The sequence below is a fragment of the Pan troglodytes genome, chromosome X, assembly GCF_028858775.2.
Source record: "Pan troglodytes isolate AG18354 chromosome X, NHGRI_mPanTro3-v2.0_pri, whole genome shotgun sequence".
NCBI lineage: Eukaryota > Metazoa > Chordata > Mammalia > Primates > Hominidae > Pan > Pan troglodytes.
Window position 1 is genome coordinate 101,290,453 of NC_072421.2, and position 23,836 is coordinate 101,314,288.

Genomic DNA, 23,836 nt, shown 5'->3' on the forward strand with positions numbered 1-23,836 from the left:
TTGCTTTGAAATTTAGAAACAAATTTTATTTAAGATCTGAAATACAATTCCTAAAATATCAACTTTTCCAGAAAACCGTGGCTACACAATAATGCATTGCCTCTATCATGTTAGAACGTGCATTAGACTCAAATACAAAAACCATGAAACAAATCACCATCCTTCAACAATTTGAGCAAAGATAGAATGCCTAAGAACAACATAGATGGACTTGCAGAGGATGGGCTGTTTTACTTCAAGCACCATAAAAAAAAAAAGAGCACAAATGCATGGGTTTTCAGGTATATACATTAAGTTGAACCTTTGGCACTAGGAATCAGGGCGTTTTGTCACATAGCATTAACACATATTAGAAAATTGTGTAGTGTCAAAGGGATAGGAACCACCAGCATTCAAGCAATGTTGTCAACTAGGCAATAAAATGTTCTACTGAATGTTTCTTCTTTGTTCTAATTACTGCATACACTGGTAGCAACTTTGAAATGAGAAAAGGAGCTTACACTCCTTTTATTTTCTGTTTAAAACAGAACGGAAAACAAACTGAAACATAAGCCCTGTTATACATTAACGATTTTAAAGAACATCAATTTTACAAGAAAAAGACTAAGAACAAAAAGTGTTTACAGATACAGGACAAAAATGGTGAGCTGTCTGTAGACGCTCACAGGGCTTTGCGGTGGTACTCAGCAGAAGCCACTTTGTAATCACTGGCAGTAAAGAGAGATGCAGAATTCTTTGCCAGATATTTTAGGAAATCATGCAAATAGCCCAACAATAATGCAAGGCTTTTCTCATCAAGGGGCGTATAGGCCAACATTGCTCCAATTCTTACAAATAATCTCAGTAGGTGTGGTGCTCCATAAACCTGGGACATTGGAGCATCAGGGTGAGCCAAGAGGATTTCAGCATACTGGGGCCTCTCAAATTTGTAGAGCAGCTGAGTGCCCAACATCACATTGAAATATTCTTTTATTCCTGCCACAACTTCATTAACCGCATATTCCTTATTATCAACATTTCCCTGCGATTTCTTGCAATTTGCATACTCCTCCAGAATTGCATCTACATTTTTCTTGGCAGGGAGTTGAAACAGCTGCTTCTGCCTGGTAACTAAGTCCCAGTCCTCAACAAGCCATGGTTTTAATTCTTCAGGAATCTTCACTTTAACCTCCATTCTATTCTTAAACGCCTCCTCACTTTCAACAGTGGGGTCTGCCCGGGCCCTTTTCTTCCGAGGGGGCTGAGGTGCTTCGCTGGTACTGCCACCGTCTCCGTTTCCAGGAGTCTTCTGCTTGTTCTTTCTGGTCTTCCTCACGGATCCTGAAGGGGGGTTCTCTGCAGAGCGACCCCCCCATCTTCCTGGGAGAGCTGGTTCAAGATTTTTCTGCTGTGGACCAGCTGTCTTCTTTCCTGAGGAGGCCCCTCTCATTTTACTTCTCTGCATGTTGCTTCTAGTTGGTTTTTTGAAGTTCTCTTCTTCTGCAGATTGCTGTCCACGAGGTTGAGAACCCTGCTTTCTGGAACTCATTCAACCCTGTTTTTATTCCAACCACTGTAATATATAAAATATTTTACTTGGTTGTTTTCTATGGCAACCTTTAACTATGTTTCTTAAAGGCCCATCAGAGAATAACACATTCTAACTCCCTTAAAATCTGGATTTCAAATCCTATTTCAGGACCCTTTATAAGTGATTTTTTATTTTTTTACCTCCTTTCCCTCTCTCTGATCCTCACTACCAGCCACTACTCTCATCTCACCCAAATACTCATCACAACTACCCATAATTACTCTGTTGATGCCACTCACAAGATAGGAAAGCAATTTTCAAGAAAGAAGGAATTAAATGAAAAACTATAAAAGACAGTGGAGTTGAAATTTAAGACTTTTGAACAGGAGAAATGACAATATGGAATAGGGAAGGTTATATTTAATTGACTAAGGGCAAAATGAGTAACAGTAAAGGTTCTTGTATCAGTCCAGAAAGGCCTGAATTAGGATGATGACAGAGTCAAGAGAAACTGAAGAATACAGAAATCATGAAGAATATAGTAACCAAAGGAGGGAGGAATCTGCAATTTCAAGCCTGGGTAATTAATGAACTTAATAAAAGCACTGAATTTAGGGTTTAGTTTGGAATCAGAAATAAAATGACAGAACATAGGTAATTCATCCATTCATTAATCTATTCAGTTTGTCATTATACATTACTGCATATCTGCTTTGGGACAAGTACTATGGTAGTTGCTAGAGATCCAAATATCTAAAGTGACAATTATAAAACGGTAAGGTTAGTATAATGACAGTTATAGGCACAAATAGTTTGGGAGCAGACACAAGAAATGGTACATGACACCACCGTCAGTGATTGTTTAACAAGGTAAAAAAAAGATTGGTGAGGGAGGAGTCAGTGATGACTCCCAGGTATGGGTGATTAGGTCATTAGTATCATCACCAAATGATAATACTCCTCCATTTACAGGTGGAGAAAATGGATTGGAGGAAAAGTTGTGTTGGGCCTATTGTGTGTGAGATGTACAGTTAAACATAAAATTGTAAAGCTCAGTTTTGTCCAGCTAACTGGGTACCCACCCCGCAACCCAAAACAAAAAAAAAAAATAAAGCTCGGGTGAGAAGTAAAAGCCAGAAATGGAGATCTGAGAGTAACATCACATAGCTGGTAGTGGACACTACGAGGGCCAATGAAATCAGGGAGAAGAGAGGAAGAACTTCAAGTATGGAATTCTGGAAAACCTAAGGACGAAAGGCATTTAAGGGATGCGCAGAGACCACAAATGAAACAAAAATGTTAAGAGTAGCCATAACAGAATTAGAAGAATGTTATTTTGGATGCCAAAGATGATGAGCGTTCCAAAAAGAAAAAGGTATAATCTACAGTGTAAAGTGCAGCAGGGAGTGCTAGAAAGATAAGGATGCAAAAAATAGTCTTCCATTATTCTTATGGTGTGACAGAGGAAACAATTCCTTTGACTTACACAATCTTCCTTCTTTCCCTTCCAAGAACTCCTAGTGATTTCCCAGATGAAATCTTATAGATCTTCTGGGATGGTCTAGAAGGGTGAAGTGGGAGATACAACCTAGAAAGAAAGGCAGGTATCTGCAATGAAGATGAACTTTTGTGAAATCATCTAAGAAAAAGAAAAAAAATGAGTAATTTATAAACATGTGGTTTATATGTTTACATTTAAACACATATATGAATCATATACCACAATTGTAAATCGTGGTATCAGAGAAAATACTTGAGTTCTGCTGTCAGACAGATCTTTACTTCAATTAGGCTCCGTCATTTATGAGTTGTGAGACCTCAGGCAAGACATGTAAGCTCTCTTAGCCTTTTTCTCATCTGTGGAATGTGGCAAATTACCTATAGCCTTCACAGGTTCCTGTGAGAATTTCATAAAGGTGATGTGGCTGAACAGCTAGCACTGTATGTTGCGGGAATATTTGCACATGGATACAAAGATGTTCAATGTAGTGGTGTTTGCAATACTGAAGAACTGGAAAACACCTACCTATTCTTCAACAGGAAAATGATAACATAAATTATGTATGAATACTACAGAAGAACATTCAAATGAATTAAGCAGAGATCTGTGTACTGACATGGAAAGATGTTCAATATATATTATTAGGTAAATAGGCAGGTGGCATAATACTACAGGATCCCAAATGCAATAGGATCTTAAAGAGACAGATAAGGCCGGGCGCAGTGGGTCACACCTGTGATCCCAGCACGTCGGGAGGCCAAGGCAGGCAGATCACGAGATCAGGAGTTTGAGACCAGCCTGGCCAACGTAGTGAAACCCTGTCTCTACTAAAAATACAAAAAAAAAAAAGTAGCAGGGCATGGTGGTGCACGCCTGTAGTCTCAGCTACTCAGGAGACTGAGGCAGGAGAATCGCTTGAACCCGAGAGGCAGAGGTTGCAGTGAGCTGAGATTGAGATCGCACCACTGCACTCTAGCCTGGGCGACAGAGACTCCATCTCCAAAAAAAAAAGATAGTACAGGTAGAGAAATAAGCATTAGTGTGAAATAGTTTTTAGGAAGAGTGTGCTGTCATTTGTGTGTGTGTTTTAAACAGATGTCTATAAATATGCACGGAAATATCTAGACAGATAAATACCAGCCTGTTAAAATCAGGGTAACCTCTGAGAAAGGGATGATTGTAGACTAGCCTTAAACCAGGTTTCTCTAGTAACTACAACTTTCACCCACAGAAAAAGCCCAGCAGCCATTCTGTAGGCATTAACACTGTGTAGGCAGGTGTCAGGGAGGCTCTGAGAAGAAAATCAGAGATAAGAAATGTTTGTTAGTAGCACCTGTGGGCAAAAAAAAAAAAAAAAAAAAAGAAAAGAAAATAAGGCCGGGCACGGTGGCTCACACCTGTAATCCCAGCATTTTGGGTGGCCGAGGTGGCCAAATCTCTTGAGGTCAGGAGTTCAAGACCAGCCTGGCCAACATGGTGAAACCCTGTCCCTACTAAAAACACAAAAATTAGCCAGGCATAGTGGTGCACACCTATAATCCCAGCTACTTGGGAGGCTGAGGCAGGAGAATCACTTGAACCTGGGAGATGGAGGTTGCAGTGAGCCAGGAGATCGTGCCACTGCACTCCAGCCTGGGTGACAGTGAGACTCTGTCAAACAAACAAACAAATAAATAAATATGCATGCATGCATGCTTGAAGACTAGATCCCTGAACCAGGAAAGCCAGTTATTGGGAAGAAAGGCCTGGATGCTAGTACTTTCACTAAGCAAACAATATCCTCTAACTGAAAAAGCACAAAGCTTTGAGCAGAAATTCAAGGGTAAAGTCAGTCTTCAGAAAGCATCAAAATCTGTAAATATGGAGACTGATCCCTGTGGGAATCAGAAACCTTCTGGCTGAGAGGGACACGGAGACACATCCTGTGAAGGATCAGACAGTGGTGATAGTGGCCACTGTATCATGGCATTAAATTGTAAGCTATCATGCTTCCAGAATAATGTTTCTAAAAGAATTGCTTTGTGACCAGGACAGACCAGATACAGTATCTGAAGACTTCAGAGAATTGTTAATACAGGTTGAGTATTCCTTATCCAAAATGCTTGGGACGAGAAGTGTTTCAGATATTGGAATATTTGCATATGTGTGAGAATATCTTGGGGATGGGACCCCAGTCTAAACAGGAAATTCATTTATGTTTCATATACACCTTATACACATGGTCTTGAAGGTAATTTTATACGGTATTTTAAACATTTCTTTGCACCTGTCACATGAGGTCAGATGTGGAATCATCTACTAGTGGCATGTTGGCACTCAGAAAGTTTCAGATTTTGGAGCATTTCAGATTAGGGTTACTGAACCTGCATGAGTAAATCCAGAAAGCCCATCTTGGGGCTCATAGTGCAGAGGTTCCATAAAACAAAGGGATGATAGTGAAAATACCACCTAAAGAAAGCAACATGACCTAGTGCCAACCAGACTGTGTAAAACACATTAAGTAGAGCCAAGCTGGACAAAAACCATTCTGGAAGTCACATTGGTCCCTGGTGGGTATATAATTGTGAATTGGGGTGGAGGGGGCTGTGACTCAACACATGGAGAAAATGAGGGCACAAATTAGGGACAACAGTCACCAACTATTTTGCCACCTGTTCCCTACAGGTCAGCTCTAGGGTAAGCCAGAAATTCAGAAAACACATTTGTACTTATGTTTGTCTTAGTTTTCTATCTTTAATTTTACACCAGTTTAATCTCTGTATAAATAATACATTTAAACAGAGGTGAGCTCATAAGGGCTATCAAATCTTAGATTTTTCCTTTTAAAAAATTTACTATGATAACCAATAATCTTCCCATGTTAAGGTTATTATATGCATCCATTTTGAGTCATATAATAGATATTCTGTCAAATGAGCATACCTTAATTTACTTAGCCACTCCTTCCCTGGAAATATCCAGTGCACACCTCCCACCAATATATTCTTTAATAATCAATGAAAACATTTTGTGTAAACATTTTTTTGCTCTCGCTTCCTATTGTTCCTTTAAGACTCTCAGAAGCGGGCTTAGTGAGTCAAGAGATAGAACACTCTCAATACACTGCCAAATTACTCCCTCTGCACAAGTTGTGCCAATTTCTAATCCCACAAGCAGTGTGTAAAAATATTTACTATGCCTCATGCTCTGACCAGTACTGGGGATCATTTAAAAAATTTTTCCTTTCATTTTTAAGTTTAAAAATTAAGAACAAATACTTTGATAGATTTCTTTTATATTTTAACTCCTTAATCCATCTAGTAGTCTGCAAGTCATGAACTGACAATCTTCATTCACCTCAAGTAATTAGATCTTGTGGTACCATTTATATTTCCTTTTTATAACTATAGATAACAAATTATATAAAGATGTGAACATTCTTCCCTTATCACCTCCCCCTCTCCCACCCCAATCCTAGGAGTATCCTGAGTGAGCATGTATGCCTTCAAATCTTTTCATGTACACATTCACATAAAATGTAAAGACTCAATGTGTATATTATACACATAGGTATGTGAATAGATAGCATGCATTTATTTAATTTGTTTTGACAAAGGTGAGATCCATACTGCTCTGCACCTTGCTTTGCTCACTTCTCATGGGCATCTTTCCATGTCAGTACATACCTACCTCTTCTTTTTAATATTCATAACACATTCTATAATGTTATGTACTATAACCAGTCTCTGAACATTTAGGTTGTTCCCAATATTTCATTATTACAAAAATACTGCAATGCAAATCAGTGTATACAAATATTAGAGCATTAGTTAAGTACCTCTGAAGGATATATTCCAAGAGGAACTATTTAGCGAAAGGATTTGCTTATTTATAACTTTGATGAGATAGAGCCAAATTCACCTCACAAAGAACTGTTTTAATTTGTACTCCTAACAAAAATATAAAAGTTCATTTTTTCATGACTTCAAGAACACTGGAAAAACATCTTTTTGAAAAAAAAAGGAGAGCGACTTTTCTTGGGCCAATCTAACATGTAGTAAGATAATTTCATTTGAATTTGTGTGATATCATCCTTCACACATTCAATGGTCACATGTTATCTTATATGAATATTTTTGTTCTCTCTTCTACCAGGTTGTTTGCTATTATTTTCTAATAATTAAATATTAGTTTTATTTTATGTTGGAAATTTTTTTCCAAACCATCACTTTCTTTTGTCTAATGGTGTCTTACTATGACTGTTGTATGTATATGTGCATACATCTCTCAATATCACAGACAAATCTATCAGTTTTTTCCCTTGTGACCTTTGGCTTTTATGTCATGCTTAAGGAAAATGCTCCAAAAATACTGCAGAAGTGATTTCCTACTCATTATTGGTACTTTTATAGTTTTCCTCAAATGTATAACTAACTTTTTCTAATATTCGTCACTGAAGAGTTTATCCTTTCCCCATTGGTATGAAATACGGTTTTGTAACATTCTAAATTCTCAGAGGTATATGGGTCTTTTAAGGTACTCTCTTCTGAATGATTTTTGATTATTTAACTTTTTTTTTTTTTCTTTTTTTGAGACGGAGTCTCGCTGTCACCTAGGCTGGAGTGCAGTGGTGCGATCTTGGCTCACTGCAACCTCCACCTCCTGGGTTCAAGCAATTCTCTGCCTCAGCCTCCTGAGTAGCTGGGATTATAGGCGCCCACCTGTATTTTTAGTAGAGACGGGGTTTCACCATCTTGGCCAGGCTGGTCTTGAACTCCTGACCTCGTGATCCACACGCCTTGGCCTCCCAAAGTGCTGGGATTACAGGCGTGAGCCACCGCGCTCAGCAATTATTTAACTTTTAAAGGTATCACTGTCTCTAGGCCATCTGTTCTGTCACAGTGGTATATCTGATAGTTCTCACCAGTATTAATTTAATTATCACAGTTTAAAGGCATAAATTTTGCTCTTGAAAATAACACTTGTAAATGGATGGCTACACTAAGAATATTTGATGCAGTATTATTTTAAATAGCAAAACACTAGGACCAATAGAAAAGGTTATCAATAGTGATTTCACATATTATGTGATTAACATTTTATAATAAAATATATATATTTAAAACTCACACTGACTTTCTGATCTACTTTTATTCATGGATCTCACAAATGACCAGCCCAATTTTTCAGTTAATCATCATTGCATATTGTATACTTTGTAGACATATCATTCAGACTGGGCTCATTCCCTCCTTCTAAGTTCTACCCATCCTCTGTGGCTCAGGTCAAGGTCCTCTTCCTCTGTGAGGCTTTTTTTCCTCTATTTCAGGTCACCCTGACCCTTGCTTTCTCTGAGTCCCTGTTGGCTTAACAGTCCACCCCCTACCTTTGGCCCCTAATCATTCTCTAAATGGTCTCATGTAAAGGTATTCTGTGCCTACCGATCTAATGCATCTCTTCCAGGAGGGCAGTGCCCTCCTCCGAAACCTACTTTTCAGAAGGGAGAAAAAAAAGGAAATTACAGTGACTCCATATGTAGCTGTCAAAAGGCTGAAAAACCTTCAAACCCTACTTCATCTCTCCACACAAGCAATGGGCCATTTGGGAATCAGACTGCAAATGCTAACATCTTTTGTGTATGCATGTGTCAGAAAAGAGTGTGAGTAACATTTTGTTGGAATAAACCTTTAAATGCACATATACCATATCAGTTACATTCGTATCAATTTTCTCTTCTGGATCTTGAAATATTTCCATTACATGTAATAGATTTTTTTTTTTAAGTCTGAGACAAAGGAGGAATGATACAAAAGCTGTTAGCAGACTGAATATTCAGTGAAAAGATTTGCTTATTTATAAATTTGGTTTGAACTGCTAGCTAAAATTATAGCTCCTGGAAATTCCCTCATAAATAAATATGATCAATATATTTAAAACCTTTCTAGATTGTTAAGACAAGCCAGAAGTCATAATTTCGGAATTCAGTTCTAGTGGTAACTGCTGCTTCTGGAAAATGAGAAGAGAAACCAACGGTATTAATTATTATTTTTTTTTACACAATTCCAAAAAGAAATATATCCACTGCTTTTAGAAGTAGGTGTAAATGTGTAGATAAAACATGAGATTATCAGGACTAACAGAACCATAATTATTATTAAAGCAAATACTTACATGTGCCATGCACTGTCCTGGTACTTTACATGTAATCCTCTCAACAATCCTATGAAGTAGGAACTATTATTATCATCTCTGTTTCATATACGAGGAACTTAGGTATAAAGTGAGTAAATATCTTGTCCAAGATCACATAGTTAAGTGGCAGAGCCAGGATTTAAATTTAGGAAGTATTTGCTCTTAACCACTAAACTATGCTGCATATAGGATGCTCCAAGGAAAAATGTAATATATGGAACTGTGGAACTACTACAGGGGATTGACTGTAGTATCTTTTATCAAGGGATGTAAGATTACAAAGCCCTCTGTTGCTTATGCACTTTCTATACTGGAACTATCAATGGACTTAGCTCCACCCTTCCCTTCTCAGAATTTAGACTACTTTCCCAGATAGGAGCTTATTAATTTTCAAAATATTCCTGGACAGTTAGGAAGGTTATGTGGTATTATCCTGTTTGAGAACTGAGGCCAGAAGGGAGGCACTTACCGAAGATTCTGTAATCAGGGAAGGTTCTGCAATCAGGATCAGATCTCCTGATCCTCACTATACAGCAAACTTAGCTTTTCTGATGGTGACCTAGAAGGTCAAACAAAAGGACAAGAAAGAACATAAAATAAAAAGATATGAGATATGGCTTTCTTCTACATCAGCCAATGCAATTTCATCACACACAAAGGACACCAAAGCTGATAAATAATGTACAAGGGTTTCTTTTTCCTTTCTTGTGGCCACATTTTCAAATTTAATTTATTGTACATTTGTATAATTTCTGACAAATTTGTTTTTTAACTTTCCTTAAATATAATTTCAAATGGATGAAATAAAAAAGAAATAGTATTATAAACCTACACGAATCCATCATCCAGCTTTCAACAATTACCAACTGAAGGCCATCTTGTTTCATCTATAACCCCACCCACTGCTCCCCCCCACCCCCGACTTTTTCAAGCTCACCGGAATATCTGACTTCTGTATTTTATTATAGAAAAATTTAAACGTATACCAAGGAAAGCAGATTAATATACGCAACCCACTGCCTATCACTCAGCAAAAAAATATTATTAATTTAGGGACAATTTTGTTTCATCTATACCCCTCCCCATTTCCCCCTACCGCTGAGATTATTTTGAAGCAAATCCTAGTCATTAATGTATTTAGAAGCCAATCCCAGACATTATTTAATCCGTAAATATTTTCGTATGTCTCTACAAAAAAGGACAATTTGAAAACATAATCACAATACTACTGTGACGCCTAAAAAACTGACATCAATTCCCTAAAAAACATCAAATATCGAATCCGTGTCCCAATTTTCCCGATGCGTCTTAAACATATTTTTACAGTTTGTGTGTTCGATTCAGGATCCAAACAAGGCCTACTCGTCGCATGTGGTTCATCTCCAGCTCGCTCTCGTTCTCCATCTCTTTCTTTCTTGCACTCCCCCCCCCACCTTTTATTTAACTTTTCAATATAGGAAAATTACAATCCCTGCTATTTTGAGGCAATTCCCAAATAACAAATTATTTCATTGGTAAAAATTGATATATCTATTTTATCTTTAATTTATTCTAGGAAAGAAGTTGATGGCAGAAAGGGCACTACAATTAGCGAATTTATATAATTTATAATTTTTCTCATTCTATTACGCGTATTATTTATCTCCATAACAATAGCTAATATCTTCAGGGGCCAGGCTTCACATTACGTGCCTTATACGCACTATTATACAGTACACGTCTCTGAGGTAGATACTATTATTATCACCATTTTACAAACATGGAAACCGAGACACAGAAAGAACAGGAGCCTTGCCCAAGCTGGGCGTTGGCGAGCAGGAATCTGAATCCAGCTCTGACCGATTGTGAAGGCACTAGGTAATCCCGTCTATACCCGACGAAAAAAGGAAATCATCGACCCTTTCTCCCCACTCCCACCCCGAAACCTGAAACGAGAATCCAGATCTTCCCAGCAGCCGACGTGTGATCACTGCCGTTCCTCCAACCGCCATAGTAAAGCCAGGTTTCTCTGGCAACTGATATCCATAGGCAGACACGTCACCCTGGAGGAGGGCGTATGCCCTTCAGCCAATCACAATCGTCTTGTCTAAGTTTTAGAATGTTCCATAACCAAATGATTGGACAACCACCCCCACGTCAGCAATGACACTTCGCCGCAGTAAAGGCGGGTGCTAGCAACCTGCTTCTTCACTGTTAAGGTCTACAGCAAACCAATCCTCTTCCTCCGTTAGTGCGAGTTCCGGCCAATGACGTTCGCCCTCTTAGGTTTTTTTTTTAGCCCGCCCTCCAAAAGAGTGACAGCCGTTGGGTCATAAGTCTACAGGGCAGAATGTTCACGTGGCCTATTTCACGACCCAGAGTTCCTCTGACCAGAGGGTTTTTTTTTTCCTTTTCCTTTTTTTTTTTTTTCCTGCAGGGAGGCATTATGGGTTTGTGTTTTTCCCCCCCCCCCCCACTGGGAGAGGAAGTGTCTACGTGGCCTGCGGAAATAGGATAGGCGGAAATGAGCTAAGGTTCCCGCGAGTGGGGAAGCGCGAGGTCAAATCTGGGGCCACGCCCCCAGTCCTGTGGCGCAACTCCCCGAACACGGAAAAAAAAGGCGCAGTGGGAGTTCTGCTGTGTTTGCAAGTGAGGGTCGTGAGTGCAACGGGCGCAAGGCATTAAGGCCAGTGTGTTAGTGCGCGGGCAGGCTCGCGTGGTCCTGGGGTTGCTGTGTGAGCGGCCCTCGTGGCTCGGGAGGTGCTGTGTTTGCGCAGGCGTGCGCCCCTGGCGTCGGGACTGGTGAGAGCCACGGCGGGCGCGCGCGCGTGCGTGATGGTGGGGGCGGTGCAGGGAGGGGTTAGCTACTGCGCGCAGGTTGTTATCTATTTCTGTATTATATTTGAAAATGTTCTAATGAAAAGGAAAATAAATAATTAAGGAAAGGCGACAATAACAGATAAAGGGGCACTGTCAGAAATATTTTGGCTTTCCGTACTGATTTAATTACTTTAAAAATACACTTCCTACGTTTTCCTCTGTGCCAAAATCCTGTCGTAAACCACAGCCCTCCAATGATTCAGAGCCAAACCCTTCCATCGCCGCATTAGCAACTCCAAAGGGAGGCTTCTTTCAAGTTCTCTAGTATCGTCCTCCCTCCCCTCCTCCACACCTCCCCCCTCCCTTCAAGGTTGCGTGCAGTTCTCTTGGCACAAATACAATTTTCCTATGAGGATATCTATCTACGACAGCCTTCCCCTCCGTTAGGGACTCCGGATTTCTGTGGCGACTGAGGCGCTCTTACCTTTGCGTCCTGATCTCCAAGCAAGCACACTAACCTTCTTCAGGCAAATACGCACTGTTAATTTTCCAGAAAGTTCTGTGGGTAAGGTTTATACCTCTCGAGTCTGCCACTAGATGCCGCCAAATCCCAGCAAAGGATTGGCTGTTTGGTCCCTGGGATTCTGGGATTTTGTTTCCCTCCCCCCTCCCCTTTCTGATTTGCTGAACGGTAATATCTATAGGCATCATGGATATCGTTCATTCCTAGGAAAAAATAAAATCAACTTCTGTAAATAGCACTAGTAGGCAGGGGACTGTGACCCAAGATCCAAATAATTTTGCTCATTTCTTTCCTTTTCTCCTTGGGTTAAAAAAAAAAAAAAGGCCCCTCTCCATCCCTCTCTTCTTTTGTCTTTGCCTTGTTTAATCAAAGAGTTAATGAATGACCCAAGCACTGATGCTGAAGATCCTAACCCTTTTTCCTCACCTTTTCAAATGCTTGCAACTCACCCAAACTGAAAATACAGATAGCTGTTCCGTCAGTAAAGATAGATAAGAACTCATCAGTAAAACCTGGACCCTGGTATTGAAAACTGATTTTCCTTTTCTCTTGAAATTTGTATCAGATATGTGTTTTTGCACCCTATTTTCTGTAGTGGTATTGGTAAACTTTATTGTGTCTTTGGAGTAAGAGAAAGAGACCTAATTGTAAACCTCATTCCACCACTTACTAGTCTCAGTACCCTGGGCAAATGATTTATGTTTTGTGATCCTCAGTTTTTTTGTATGCTTTCTATATTTTAGATGCTGTGTTATATCGTTCACGTCTATTTTTTTATTCATCACCAAGTCCTTATTAGATGAGCACTACTGGATCAAAGTCAAACAACAAAAATCATACCCCTTTCAATTATCTATCTTATATACTTGTACACCACACAGGAGGGATTTTTTTAGAGCACTGGTTCCCAAGGTGTGTTTCCTGGATGTACCAGAAACATCAGCGTCACCTGAAAAGTTGTCAGAAATTCGGATTCTCAGGTCCCACCTCAAACTTAATGAATCAGAAGTTCGCAGGGTGGGGTTTAGTAATCTGTGTTATTACAAACTATCCCAGTGATTCCAGCACACACTGAAGTTTGAGAGCCACTGCTTTGGAGAGTAGAAATGCAATGCATATTTTTGTACACACCACTAGAGGGTGCTACAGAATGTAAAGCAAAATAATAAATGATGCACAGTATATGTTTTCAGACACCCTCCATATTATCAGTCCTATTTTACAGATTAAAAACTAATGTGTAGATATGTCAAATTATTTTCTTAGTGTACGCAACAAGTATGGGAACCAGGATTTGAACTTCACCTGCCTCTAGCCCAAGCCCCTAATAGTACTCTGTTGTTTAACCATGATGACTTGTCTTTCCAAGCCTCAAAATACATTAGAAATATCTTGTTCCCTGCTTTGGCTAATGTTGACTGGAGTGTCAAGAAGAGTGCAGGAAAACAAACCAAGTAAGTGGAAATATTTCGATGTTTCATTCTCATACCCTTCCTCATCTCCATTCTATAATAGGATATCACATCAAGGCTTCTAAATGTTTTCTTTCTTGTTTTTTAATTCCCCAAATAATGTTCTCTTTACTCTGCAGTTGCCTTTTTTATTTATGTCTAAATCTCTTTTTTTTTTTTAACGGAATTTCTCTCTGTCGCCCAGGCTGGAGTGAAGTGGCGAGATCTCAGCTCACTGCAATCTCAGCTCACTGCAATCTCCGCCCTCCCCTCCACCCAACCCCAACCCTGGTTCAAGCAATTCTCCCGCCTCAGCCTCCTGAGTAGCTGGGATTACAGGCATGTGCCACCACGCCCGGCTAATTTTTCTATTTTTAGTAGAGATGGGGTTTCACCATGTTGGCCAGGCTGGTCTCAAACTCCTGACCTCAGGTGATCCACCCGCCTCGCCTCCCAAAGTGCTGGGATTACAGGCGTGAGCCACTGCACCCAGCCATATGTCTAAATCTCTTCTATGTGTGTTGAAGTTATCAGGGTGGTGAGGAAACAGTTAGTGAAAACCTGTTATGGGCCACACACTCTATACACCCATTAATCTCAACAATAGGCCTGCAAATTGGGTGATATCATCATTATTTTATAGATAATGAAAGTGAATTCTGCAGTGTGTAATTACTTATCTTTGGTCATATAACTTGTAAATAGTGGAACCTGGATAATTCCTGGCATATCTGCCCATATTATTTTACTAAGCTTTCTACTTTTTGGCTTTGAAGCTGGTTTAGTTATTTACTTGTTAAGTGACTTTAAGTTATTTAACTTTTCTAAGCCTCAGTGTCACATATTAAATAGGAACAAATATTTCTATTTCATAATCTTAGAGCCACACTATCCAATACTGTAGCCATTAGTCATATGTGACTATTTAAATTTAAATGCAGTAAAATTTAAAAATGTAGATCCTCAGTTGCACTAGTCTCATTCCAGGAGCTCGATAGCTACTTACAGTTAGTGGCTACCATATTAGACAGTGCAGATACAGAACATTTCCACCACCACAGAAAGTTCTACTGGACAGTGCTGATTTAGAGGATATAAGGTATATAAAAGGGCCTAACACGGTGCATATCTCATGGCAGATGCCCGAGAAAAGTGATCTCGTCTGCTTTTTTCTTTCAGCATCAGAGCTAGGGGTGTTCTCCTGTTTTATTGATGGGGTTGGGAGAGGGAAGTAACTTACCCAAGGTAGTGTGATAGGGGATATATCTGGCACCGGGACCCACATCTCCTAACTCTTGCTCTAACATTCTGTCTAGTATACCCATCCTTATGCTTTACTCTACTGAGTGAGGTTTCAAGGCCAAGCATGTGAACAGTGTGAATTAACTTTGGAATCAGGGTGGTAGCAGAAAAAGGCATAGGAACTGAATGTCTCCTGTGTGCCACATAGCACTGTGCCCAGCTTTTTACATCTGGTATCTTAGCAAATCCTCAGTGAAGCCCAGAGAATAAATACCCCAAGTTGCTCAGCAAGTAAATGGCAGACCAAGCCCAGGCTTTTTCCCATTATGTCATGCTACTCCCTCAAATGTGAATACTCCCCTGCCACCTCCACTTACTAGTGGGTCCTCAGAAAATGGGAATTACTCCTCTTTTGAATGTATAGCTGAACCGCTGTCTTCACAGTCTGTTTCAACTGGAATGGAAAAATAGCTTAGGTCAATGTTTGTTTGGCTGCAAGGCCAGACAGAGAATATTTATGGTCCCAGCCTTCAAAGGACAGGCAATGCTCTGAGAACCCTGTGTTAATTTTCAAGGCCACCATTAGCTCATACCTTGCTTTTGTGCTAATTAGAAAAGCATGCCACCTGGGGGGGCAGACAAATTGTAGAGAAGGGCCCATTCCAGTGGAACAATGAGAAAAATAACTTTTCTTTCTGTAGGCTGTTGCAACCTCACCAGAACAGCTGAAGAATGAATTTCAGCCTGGACTCTACCTTATTAGTTGGGCACCCTTGGGGAGGGTGCAACCTGCCCAACATTTTCTGCTGGCCCTGTCTTACCTCATGACTAAGAGAGCCTTCCTAGGTCTGGAAGGTAGCAGTCAGTCTGTTCTGGAGGGTGGAGAGGGACACCAGTGTTTTCCCATGGTTTCTGGGTAGTAGATAAAATTGGTCTATTCTAAGGTTAATTTGATATTTTAAAATTTTGATTCTGACTAGCTTATTGGATTTTTTTGAATAATGTTTGATTAATGTAAAGGTTAAAAATAAAACCTAATATTTCAGCTAAGCAAATGGTATTTCTTTAATAAGGATGTATTTCTATCTATTTATACCTGCCTCATTCCATAGGAATTTTATAAAGCCAGTCCAGGAATGTAGTCTGAATCAATCTAGTTTGCTAGCCTGTGAGACCAGGGCAAAGATGAAAATAGTCATGGGAAAGTTTTATCCTTTTAGGGGTATCTGTCTTCTTCTAGTTCCTCTCTCCTCCTTTGACAAATCCCCACCCCGAGACTGACCTACCCATTTGACAGAATGAGATTACTTCTTCAAATGACCCAAAACACTGAGATCCTGAACCTAATCAATGTCCTTGGATGACCTTGGGATGCCAGATTCACACATAATTCCTTGTTGTCCCCTTCCTGAGTTAATAGTTTAGCATACAATTTACCAAAATTTGTGGTTTCCTGAGCCACAGACTTCACTTGGAATGATCATATAAAGTCATCCATGCTACATACCAACCCACAGAAATGAGGACCGCTTTCCTCCAGTGTATGCTGAGTCCTACAATCTGAGCACTGCTTCAAGAGGATGCCTTGAGTCATTTTTCCAGAGTTAAATTTGCTTATGCTTCTAACCTCCACCTACAGTCCCCGTTACACTGGGAATGATAAAAACTATGCCTTTTGAAAATATAAGCTGTCATATTATTAAAGATGACAAACCAGTAGTAGTTAAAGTGCTGCATCTAAATTGTTGAAGCTTGTTACGTGGGAGTTCATTAGACTGTTTTTCCTACTTTTGTGTATTTTTGAAGTTTTCCATAATAAAACATTTAAAAAGACAAAAAATGTTTTAAAGTGCTTCATCAGTCCTGAGGAAGAGAACGCACATGGGTTTCTCTTTAGAAGAGTACTTATTAACCAAGGGGTTGGGTAGAATGTACACCCTTTAGTAGAGACATACCCTGTAAAAATCTGGGGAGGGGGGCGTTTTAGATTGAAAAAGCCTCTTTGCCAAAAATTCTGGTTAGGTCTTCTAGAAGGGAAATATCCTTCTGCCTGCAATCCCCCTCCACCAAACCCCACAAGTAAGTCTTGCTGTAATGAACCACTATTGGTGAAAGAAGTATATCATATCCCTTGGGCGATTGAGAGTGGAGGGAGCTTGAAAACCATGGAAACAGACCTCAGCTAATTGGCAAAAACTGTTAGCCAGCAGGAAGAGAAGCACAGGCAAAGGGAATATTGGGGCAGGAGATGGAACTTGGAGTGTAATGGGGCTTCATTCTCACCCCAGGTGAGTGCTGGAGAGGACAAAGCTGCTAATGACAGAGGACACCAGGGAGCAGAATATGTGGCAAAGAGGTCCTCACTGAGGACCTCAGGGTATTCTTGGAAGGCTCTGGGCCCCATCTGACTTGCAGGTTTTTGTTTTGTTTCTTTGTTTTTCGTTTTTGAGACAGAGTTTCACTCTTATCGCCCAGGCTAGAGTGCAGTGGCGGATCTCAGCTCACTGCAACCTCCGCCTCCTGGGTTCAAGCGATTCTCCTTCCTCAGCCTCCCAAGTAGCTGGGATTACAGGCGCCGGCCACCACGCCCAGCTAACTTTTTGTATTTTTAGTAGAGACGGGGTTTCGCCATGTTGGGCAGGCTGGTTTTGAACTCCTGACTTAGGTGATCTGCCCGCCTTGGCCTCTCAAAGTGCTGGGATTACAGGCGTGAGCTATCATGCCCAGCTGACCTGCAGTTTTTAAAACAGTGGGGTGGATCCCTGTCTCTCACCATACACAAAAATCAACAACAACAATAAAACAATGGGAAAGCTGCCTGAAGGCAAAGATCACACACACACACACACACACACACACACACACACACACACACTTTCAAGGACTTGGAACCTGACTGTTCCAGGTCCAACCTGAACCTGCTTGGAAAGGCGGGTTCCATAGAGTACCCATTGAAAACTATGTGGTTTTGTTCGTTCTTTGTTGTGTTTTCACTGTGTAACTAAGCAAATGACGGGGTTTGTACACTGCTGGGAGTGAGCAGATATGGTTGGAGAGGTGGGGCACTGTTTAGGGCATGGGGAAATCAGAGCACATGTTCTCTCAAGGTCCTGAGGTTGAGATAAAATGGTTTGAAACTGGGGACAGAGAAGGGAGCAAGGGCAGTTCCTAAAAGGTACAAAGCCGAGATTCACCCTGCTGCTTCCAGGCCAGAGTTCTGGGTAGGACGTCAATGAGACCCAGGCCGGTACAGCCAGCTTTCAATAGAGCTGGTCTGTGAAACTTGGCCGAGAGGACAGAGGAAGATTGATGTTTGCTCCAGAGTGGGGCTGTCAGCTGTGCTCACCACCTCACCATGCTCCCAGCTGTAAACAAAAGTCCTGGCCCTTCATGGCACTGCAGAGCAGTCCAGGCTGGCGTAAGTCTCTGAGGACAGCTAGACCATTTTCTCATCCTGGCTGAGAACCAGAAGACAGAAGAAACAATAGAAGGTGGTGGGTAGGGGTGGGCAGTATTGCAAGGGGGTGAGAATCAGTGACCAGAGGGAAGGAGCTGTCAATTTCAGATCTTAGGTTTGTGCATCCAAGTACTTAGTACAAATCTTATAGGGAAAGCAGACCCCTTTCCTTGTCAGCTTCACAGATAATAGTGAACTACCAAAGGAGGCTTGCAGGGACTCTAGTGCCTCATTCATTCATTCATTCTTTCAGTGAATACCTCATGTGCCTGTCACTGGGCTAGATACTCTGGGTGATGCCAAAGTAATACAAGACAGCTCGTAAATTCAAGGAACTTACAAGAAGTTTGTAAACGTGTAACCTTAAGTCACAATACCAATAGTAAGACTTTAAATCCTAAGTGACAGACATAGAATAAGAGTTTAGAAACGAGAGTAGTCATATCTGGTCATCATCAGAGAAAATGGAGTTTGAGAGGGCTATAGAAAGATAGACACAATTTGGCCAAGGAAAAAAAGATACCAGGCATTCCAGGCTAGGACCAAATTGTTAGTAACAATGAGGCCTGCCTTTGCGAAGGCAGAAAGTTAGTATGACACAGACTCTCTTCAGTCTTCACCTCGTCATGTTCCTCACCACAGCTAACCCGGTCTTCAAAACTCACTTAAATGTCACTTCCTCAGGGAGGCCTTCCCTGATCTCCAGGGCCAGATTAAGTACTCTTGCTTTATGTTCCCATAGCACCCATTACTTTCCCCTTTCTAAGACACCACTATTTTCACCTGATGACCTACTCATGTCTCCCTACAATTTGTTCTCCACTCTGCAGCCGGAATTTTTTTGCAAATGCAAATCTGTTACATCACTTCCCTCTTGGAAACTCTCCTACCTCTAACATCTTCCTTCTCCTTTGCCTTCCTGGTCCTTCTTGCTTCTTTCCATCTTACTTTTCCTTCTGGTCACTTCTTAAATGTCTCTATCTAAGTTTGTCTCCCCTGCCAGAATGTCAGCCCTCTGAGGGCAGGAGTTATGTTTCTTCCTCACCATGTATCTGTGTATTTAGCACAGTGCCTGGCATATTGTGTTAGGCACTCCACAAAAATTTGTGAATAAATCCAAGGGAGATAAGGCAATATTAGTAGCCAACTGAAGGATTAATCTTACACTTCTGTGCAAAGGGAAATCTTTAAAAGTTTTTAAATAGGGGTATAAAAAAATCATGAGAGAACCCTGCCTTCTGACAAAACAAACAGAACAAAGCAAAAAATGATCAAACAAAACCCAGAGAACTCCAACCTCAGCTTACCCTAAACCCGGCCTCCCAATGATCTTGTAGACTCATGTTCTCTTCCTTTGTGTTTCCCCCACCACTCCCTCCTCCAAAAACACAAGAAAACTTACTTATTGATCCTTCCAACCAGAGAAATTTGGCAGTATGGCCAAATACACTTACTTCCACATTTGTAGTTGTTCGTTGGGCTAGCATTTATTGCCCACCTCCATTGTTCCAAGTGCTGTGCTCATAGCTATAGATGGAGACTTTTTTCTTACCTCGATGGTGCTCGCAACTGAGTGAACCCCTTACACTTACCACTCACTTCGTGACTTCAAATTTCTAGTGAAGGGCTTTGCTTTACCTGGGCTCAGTGATGGAGACTTTTCAGGGTACTGGAGCCTGCAAAAGACCTCAGTTTCAGGACCATCTGTAAAACTGGGGACTCAGTGAGACTCAGAGGATGGATAATTATATCAGTTTACACTAGACTGTTACCTTTCTGTGAGGAGGCTAAATGGCAGGGTGGTGAATATCTGGAAGGGTGGTTAGGCATCAGCCATTTCTTAACCTTATTAGGTTGGGCTTACTAAGGCAAACAGGCCACCAAAGTGCACCTCTTGAGTGAAGCAGCATGGAAAAACTCAAGGAATGACAGGAGAAAGAATTGGATTTCTCATTAAAAATAGAGGCACTGCCTTGCACTTTGAGGGGGGCTGAAATAAGAATGCAACTCCAAGAAACCTTCCAAAGATAATCAGAGGACACCCACTCACCCTGGGGTAGCCCTTAATGCCAGGGTATGGTTTTTTCATCTCAGATTCAGTTCCCAGCTAATTAGGGGGTAGCAAATTAAGACATCAGAGAGCCAGTGCACGTTCACCCCTTCACACCCCCCACCCCCAAAGAAGGGTGAAGGAAAGAAATAGATACTATTTTGTAGCTGAAGTCCTAACTGGATATCTCTTGGCTGAAGAATAACATCATACATGGTATCAGTGACACTTTAAAGATACAGTCATTAGTTTTGACCCTCTCTTTCCCCCTTGAATCCTTTACCCTAAACATGAATCCACCACCAGGATGTTAGGGAGAGAGACTATATGTAGCAGATGGAGACAAATGAGATTAACTTCCATGATTCATTACTTTTGCCTGTTAGGTAGCCTTGGGTGAAGACAGTTCATACACCTGGAATTTGACATCCTAATGAGATGGGACAGGAAGGGTTAACTCCAAAATCAGTGAAGTATATTTCGTAGAAGAATAACAACACATTCACGAGAAACCATATTGTCTCCTTCCTTAATAGACCAACCTGAAGCTTAGGCCAATCAAATGATGATAACAGGTTGTGTTTCTGCTACGCAAAGACTAAAAGAAGTATAAGTCTAAGGGATTAACAAATTCACAAAGAAACCCTGGTGAAGGAAATCCTGAATTTCTGCTATTTGGAGCTTGGCATGACCATTTCACACCTGTAATATCATTGTAACTGTTGCCAAGATTTTTGCTATATCCCGTTTCTGTGGGGACTGTGAATATCTAATATGAGTGTCGTCAACAGATGAACAGGGCAGAGGTTGGGAACTGAATGTTCATCACAGAAACAGTTTTTTCCCTTGCAGATTACCTTTGGCCTTGAATCTGTTGCTGTCTACAAGTCAGAGCCGTCCCAGAAGTGAGCCTCTGGAGCTAATAAATGATGACACACTCTAGTCTTTCCCTTCCTGTTCTATTCTTTCCTTTCACAGCTTCAACTAAGTTGAGAAAAAAGGGGGACTACACTGAGGGCCTGAGCTTTGCCCAATCAAGCCCTCAGTATCCCCATGTTGTCTGATGAGCAGACTAGACTAAAATTCTTTTTTTTTTTTTTTTTTTTGAGACGGAGTCTCGCTCTGTCACCCAGGCTGGAGTGCAGTGGCGCGATCTCGGCTCACTGCAAGCTCCGCCTCCCAGGTTCATGTCATTCTCCTGCCTCAGCCTCCCAAATACCTGGGACTACAGGCGCCCGCCACCACGCCCAGCTAATTTTTTGTATTTTTAGTAGAGAAGGGGTTTCACCGTGTTAGCCAGGATGGTCTCGATCTCCTGACCTCGTGATCCACCCGCCTCGGCCTTCCAAAGTGCTGGGATTACAGGCGTGAGCCACTGTGCTCAGCCGCCAGTTTCTAAAATTCTAAGACATTGTTATCTGTTGAGCCAGTTGTCTTATGGGAAATCCCATGAGACATTTGTTTTCTAAAAGAGCCAACTGTTTATTTCTCTGCATGGGCATATTGGTGAGAGTTAAATGCAGTCAGGATAGCAAATGTGTTGCTGTGGCCAATTGTCTTAAGCATTCTTGCCCTTCTGATGGTCAGGGCTGTCTTTGTAACAATGATTCTCATTGTCTGAAGTAGTTAAGGATTAGCATTAAACTGAGGACTGATAAGACTGAGGTCATTAGCCAGGCATTGTTAGTAAGTAAAAGGGGAGGTAGGGTGACAAGTATTCAGGACTTCTGTAGGTTGATAACTTGAAGAGGGGCTTAGAGTCAGAAAGATGCCCAATTGTTAGATTCCTTTGTCATCATAGCCCTTGACTTTAGCCTATTCTCAAAAAATGATCTTTCTATAATATTGCCAAATAATACAGCTGAAACATCCCTTGACCTGTTAAATGGCTTAAATTGAAAGTTATAGATGATGCAGTTTTGATTTTCAAATTTTTTAAAGAAGCAGTAAACTCTTCTCATCCTCTCTCCTCACTCCAAAGAAAATATTATGGTAAAGCAAGTATATAAACTGAGAGTGGAGTTATGCAGATTGAAACGTCTGTATATATGTGTGGGGGATGGGTATGGCTGCCTGTCCTTCCTTCCCTTCGCATGAAACCCTAGGACTCCTTGAAAATGACTTTGAAAATCCTTTGCCAAATAGATAAATTATTGTACTGTACTGAGAAATAGGTAACTTTGGGTAAGTCCCTTAAGGTCTCTCAGCCTCATTTCCTCACCTGTTACATGGATACCTGGTTATCTTACCTCAAGTTTGCTTTGAGGATGACATGGCACGTAAGAGCTTTGAAAAGGGGGAAAAAAAAACCACAAAGATACTTGTTACCTTGATAGTGTAGTACTTCATGACACGACCCTTGCAAAGAAAGTATAGTTAGTGAGAACTAGCACAGCAATTGGGTGGTTAAAAATTTTTTTGAACTACAGTACTCATGACTTTTAAAAACTTATATAGTAAACACTAATTCATTTCTTGCTATGAGCTTGGTATGAGGAATACAAAGATAAATACCTTATAATCCCTGACCTCAAACTCATTTATCTGTGAGGGAAATAGACAAAAGAACAGTATCTAATCTTACAAGTACAAATATAGAGCTATGTACAGGGCATTATCAGATAACCTAAATCTATCTGGATGTTAGGGTCATAGCAGTTTGAGAATGCCTCACAGAAAACATGATATCTGGCGAGAGCCTTGACAGATGAATAGAATACCTCAGGTGGTCAAGGGAAGGCGTTGAAAGGCTAAGGAACAGCATGTGCAAAGGCACAGAGCATTAGACAGGATCCGGCTTGCTGGGTTCAGGGATCTGTGGGTGGATCAGCACGGCCAAATTAAGGATGCATTTAGTGGAGTGAGGGGAGTGATGAGAGAAGAGGCTGGAGTCACTGGCAGGAGCCAGAGAAGAAAATTTCTGGTAGGCCAACTTAAGCCACTTGGGCTTTTTCCTGAGGCAATAGGGAGCCGTTGAAGGATTCAAAGCAAGGAAGTGTCATAAATAGACAGTTTTAGAAAGGTCAAATTGGCAATAGTGTGGAGGATAGGAAACCACACTGGAGTCAAAGATTGAACCAAGATGAAGTCAGGGAGTATAGAGAAGGAGGCAGGAGTTTCAGAAATATTTGA

The 23,836-nt window shown here is 40.9% G+C and overlaps 2 protein-coding genes across 18 annotated transcripts in view; one reads left to right on the top strand and one right to left on the bottom strand.

The window, feature by feature from the left end:
* MORF4L2 (mortality factor 4 like 2) lies at nucleotides 1-12,607 on the bottom strand. Of its 14 annotated transcripts, none has more exons than XM_009439406.4 (5): nucleotides 12,466-12,607; nucleotides 9,652-9,741; nucleotides 9,162-9,210; nucleotides 2,997-3,098; nucleotides 1-1,552 (listed from the first exon to the last, which is right to left on the bottom strand). In XM_009439406.4, the coding sequence occupies exon 5, from the start codon at nucleotides 1,526-1,528 to the stop codon at nucleotides 662-664; it is 867 nt and encodes a 288-aa protein (XP_009437681.1). In that variant the 5' UTR covers nucleotides 1,529-1,552; nucleotides 2,997-3,098; nucleotides 9,162-9,210; nucleotides 9,652-9,741; nucleotides 12,466-12,607; the 3' UTR covers nucleotides 1-661.
* Nucleotides 11,576-23,836, top strand: part of TMEM31 (transmembrane protein 31) — a 26,827-nt gene continuing 14,566 nt past the window's right edge. The window contains exons 1-2 of one of the 4 annotated variants that reach the window (XM_054676933.2): nucleotides 11,659-11,963; nucleotides 13,771-13,958. In XM_054676933.2, the coding sequence (XP_054532908.1) occupies nucleotides 13,853-13,958 (106 nt within the window). In that variant the 5' untranslated portion in view covers nucleotides 11,659-11,963; nucleotides 13,771-13,852. Of the gene's footprint in view, nucleotides 11,964-13,770; nucleotides 13,959-23,836 lie in introns of all 4 variants that reach the window. The other 3 variants (XR_010154643.1, XR_010154644.1, XR_010154642.1) reach the window with 3 other exon arrangements.

Excerpts from the sequence above, each read along its gene's own strand:
- MORF4L2 (XM_009439406.4), bottom strand. The coding sequence starts at position 1,528 with ATGAGTTCCAGAAAGCAGGGTTCTCAACCTCGTGGACAGCAATCTGCA.